At 52.7% G+C, this 3,662-nt stretch overlaps 1 protein-coding gene across 1 annotated transcript in view; it reads left to right on the top strand.

Annotated features, from left to right (window-relative positions):
- The first annotated feature begins 1,587 nt into the window (after positions 1-1,587).
- Positions 1,588-3,662, top strand: part of DHH (desert hedgehog) — a 16,618-nt gene continuing 14,543 nt past the window's right edge. Inside the window, exon 1 of the mRNA XM_014458140.2 lies at positions 1,588-2,179. Within this exon, the coding sequence (XP_014313626.2) occupies positions 1,877-2,179 (303 nt within the window). The 5' untranslated portion in view covers positions 1,588-1,876. The remainder of the gene's footprint in view (positions 2,180-3,662) is intronic.

Raw genomic sequence — 3,662 nt, 5'->3', positions numbered from 1 at the left:
CCCTCCATCTGCATCTTAGTGTTCTTTGAGGACTTGGTCTGGTGTTAGCCACACAATCAGGCAGTGGAGCTCCTCTCCCTTAGCCTAAAGCTGACTAGTCCCCTGACTCTCCTTATACTCATGACCTTGTTTATGTGCCTTGGTTATTGGGGGTAGGTAGGCATAGGTGTAGGAATAGGATAAGATCCCCCTTTATACACACACACACACACACACACACACTCAGCCCTGTCCTCCCTGATTTGACTGTTGGATGTGGAGTAAAAGAAGTGGCTAGCTAACAAAGGTCTGTGATCTACCTCAGAGAAGAACCTAACTCCATCTTTCCAGAGGCTATCAGTGCCTTAAGTACTATGCAAGCCCCCTGCTATGTTGGGGCTAGGGACAAAGTTTCTGCTCAGGGTTATGTATATGTTGCATTGAACAACATTTAAGGGCACCACTCACCTCATAGTCTTAATGTATAGTTATGACTATTTTCTTGCAAATAGCAGGTATATTGAGGAAGGGGTGCTTTTTTTCTAATGTACACAAAGGTGCCTATAAGTGCTAGCTATGGAGCTGCATGAAGGGTGAACATGGAATACAAAAACAAACAAACAAACAAACAAACAAAAAACCCCACAAAAAACAGTGTAGGTGCCGTGCCATGAATATTTGCTGAGCACTCTACTATAGGCTAGGCACTTAACCATGGGGTTACATGATAAATAAGTTTGTGCTTAATTGCTTTGTCTAGTAAGGGTGACAGATAATTCTAACACCGAACCACAATAGATGGCAGTTAATTACTGGTTTTCCAGGAAATAGAGGTGGTCAGTGTCAAGACATCAGAAAAGGCTTCTTAGAGAAAGTGATTTCTAAAGGAGAGTAGGTTGGTGGGTGACGTGTAGCAGGCTCAAAGCCTCTGGGATAAACCTGAGTGAGTGACTGGAAGCAGAGCCGCAGGAGGGTCCAGAGAGGAAGAGGCTAGAGAGGTGGCTAGATGAAAGGTGAAAGGAAACCAGTTAGAGAGTTCAAGTAGCCACTGCCCTCCAGCAACTTCCAATTGACAAGTTATTCATTTAAAAAGAAGTTGGGTGTCTAGCAAGGACAAAAGAGGGGCCAAATTTTGAAGTCCTAAAGTAGAGTATAACTTGAAGCTCTGTTGCTCACTCTAGGGAAAACTCCCAGCAGAAGAGATGGAAATGGCAGAGGTTTGGGGAAGACCACGGAGAGGCAAGGGAGGCCCTGGTTGTATGCCCAAAGAGCATGGTTGACATTGGGCAGGAACTGGAACCAATATTTCTGGATAGTAGCAGAGGACATGGCCTGCCAGGGTAGGCTTTGGAGAGCAAAGATCCAGTTCAAATATCAGAGGAGGATGGTTTGGTACCAAGCGCAGACTGGGAGGTAGAAGGATGCTTCACCAGACAGCCAAGGACTGTAAAGCTGTGAGGGTTTCCTAGGCAAGTAACTACCTGGTTTCCAGGATGGGACACACCTCAGTCTCAAACTGGACCCGTGGTGACCGGCTAGAGCCCCCGCCCTGGTGGTAGGGGGCGGGCCGGTCCTGGGCGGGGGGCGGGGCCAGGGGGCCACTTAAGGCGGAGCCCGGGCATTGTGGCAGCGCCGGAGCCTGGCGACAGAGCCAGGCTGAGCTGGCAGCCACCCACGACCCCACTTCCCTGCTATGATGGCCCGCCTGTAGCAGGTTACAGAACCCCCGCGGGCATGTAGGCAGAGTAGCGGCAGCCAGGTGCGTAGAGCCACAAGAGCTCTAGGGCACTCTGGGGGCAGTTCTGCCTGCTGCGCTCTCTGGTGCGGGGAATGCCCAACTGCCAGGCGAGCTGTTAAGGATAAGAACGTTCCCTTTTGGCCCGAGTCCGCTGCATCCATGGCGCTGCTGGCCAGTCTGGTGCTCCTGTGCTGCTTGGCACTTCTGACGCTGCCAGCCCAGAGCTGCGGACCGGGCCGGGGGCCGGTTGGCCGGCGCCGCTATGTGCGCAAGCAGCTTGTGCCGCTGCTCTACAAGCAATTTGTGCCCAGCGTGCCCGAACGGACCCTGGGCGCCAGTGGGCCAGCCGAAGGTAGGGTTGCCAGGGGCTCCGAGCGCTTCCGGGACCTGGTGCCCAACTACAATCCTGACATCATCTTCAAAGATGAGGAGAACAGTGGCGCAGACCGCCTGATGACCGAGGTAAGGTGGGCCTCTCCTCACCTGCGCCAGGGCACTGCCAACTTCTCTGCTTTCCTATTGCAGCCCCGGTGGGTGGACTGGGCTTCATCTCTAGAAACCTTCATCTCAAAGACCTTCCTCCACCCCACTCCTCCCCAAAATTAAACTTCTGCTGGCTGGACGGAGTGATCAGGAGAGATCCAAACTGGGAGAGACTTGGATGGGGAGAGGAAGGAGGGACTAGTGAGAGTGAAGCTGGGAGAGACTTAGAAGGCGAGGGCGGGGAAAGGGGGATGGCGGCAGGCGAGACGGGAAATGGCTGAGGCGTGGACCGGGGGTCAGCTACCGAGCCAGGCAGGAAGGGCTGGGGTGAGCTGGGGGCCAGGAGCTGGCTAGGCAGTAGACAGAAAGCTATGCCCTTAGCCTGGCTTCTGACCTGATTTTGGAAAATCTCTGTGAGCCAAGAAGACTGAAGGAGGCTGAGAAAGGGTGGCCAAGAGTCAGGTCACCGGGCCATCTACCTGAAGGAGGGCCGGGTGGGAACTGTCTCTGGCCTGGGGGAGGCATCCTAGAACTGGGGCAAGGTCATTCCAGAGTCTGAACGACTGTCTGTGGTGAAAAGCAGTACTCAATCAGAAGAACAGAGGGACCCACCTGAGAATCAAAGGGTTCCCCTCTCCCTCAAGCCCAGTTTATTTCAGGGGCTTTTGTTGGAATTTAAAAAATAATATAAACTCAACTACCACGTATTGAGCATCTGGGGCAGATCAGAACTTAACCAACCGAGGGTGAGGTGAGTAATGCTTTGGGAGAGAAGGCCCACCTCTGGCCAATGATCTCAAATGTCGGAACTGGAGGAAATTTGGAGGTCACATTCTTCCACCATCACCCCACCTCCCATTTTACAGTGAGAGCTAGGCCCCAGGAGGAAAAGTGATTTAATCAAAGTCTTAAAACTAATTAGTGACATGGCTGGGACTAGAATTCAGGACTCCTGATTCTAAGTCCTATACACTTTCCATTACACCACCTAATTGTGTATGGAGTGGGGAGGTGGGGGGAGAGGGAGGGGTACGGATTTCCTCTGATTAATTGCAATAGTTTTCCAGGTTACTTTGTTAGGAAAACCTGTCTAGGGGAGAAAGAATCCCTTCTTTCACCCAGAGATTGGGAAGGGTCGCTCCTTTCCGTCTTGGTCATGGAATGCTTCCTCTGGCTGCCACCTGCAGCAGAGTGGGCAGAATAAGGGACAGACCCGGGAGGGGCTCTGACAGGCTTGGGAACCCTTTGGGTCCTGCTTATCTCCCACACCCTGGCTGCAAAAGGCCTCCATTGAGTTGGTTCTGCACTGGGCTGCTGCCCCCGCAGGTCAAGGCCTCGGGCCTCCTTAAGGGACAAAACGACAAAAAGTTGGAAGGAGTTACCACTTTTCCTGTCTTTCCCCTCCCCTCCTCTCCAACCCTGCGGAGGTGTAGAAGACTCAGCAAGAAGGGCAGGGGGAAAG

This window comes from Myotis lucifugus, unplaced genomic scaffold (assembly GCF_000147115.1).
Source record: "Myotis lucifugus unplaced genomic scaffold, Myoluc2.0 scaffold_91, whole genome shotgun sequence".
NCBI lineage: Eukaryota > Metazoa > Chordata > Mammalia > Chiroptera > Vespertilionidae > Myotis > Myotis lucifugus.
The sequence above is the reverse complement of the archived record's forward strand: the minus strand, read 5'-3'. Positions and strand labels throughout refer to the sequence as shown.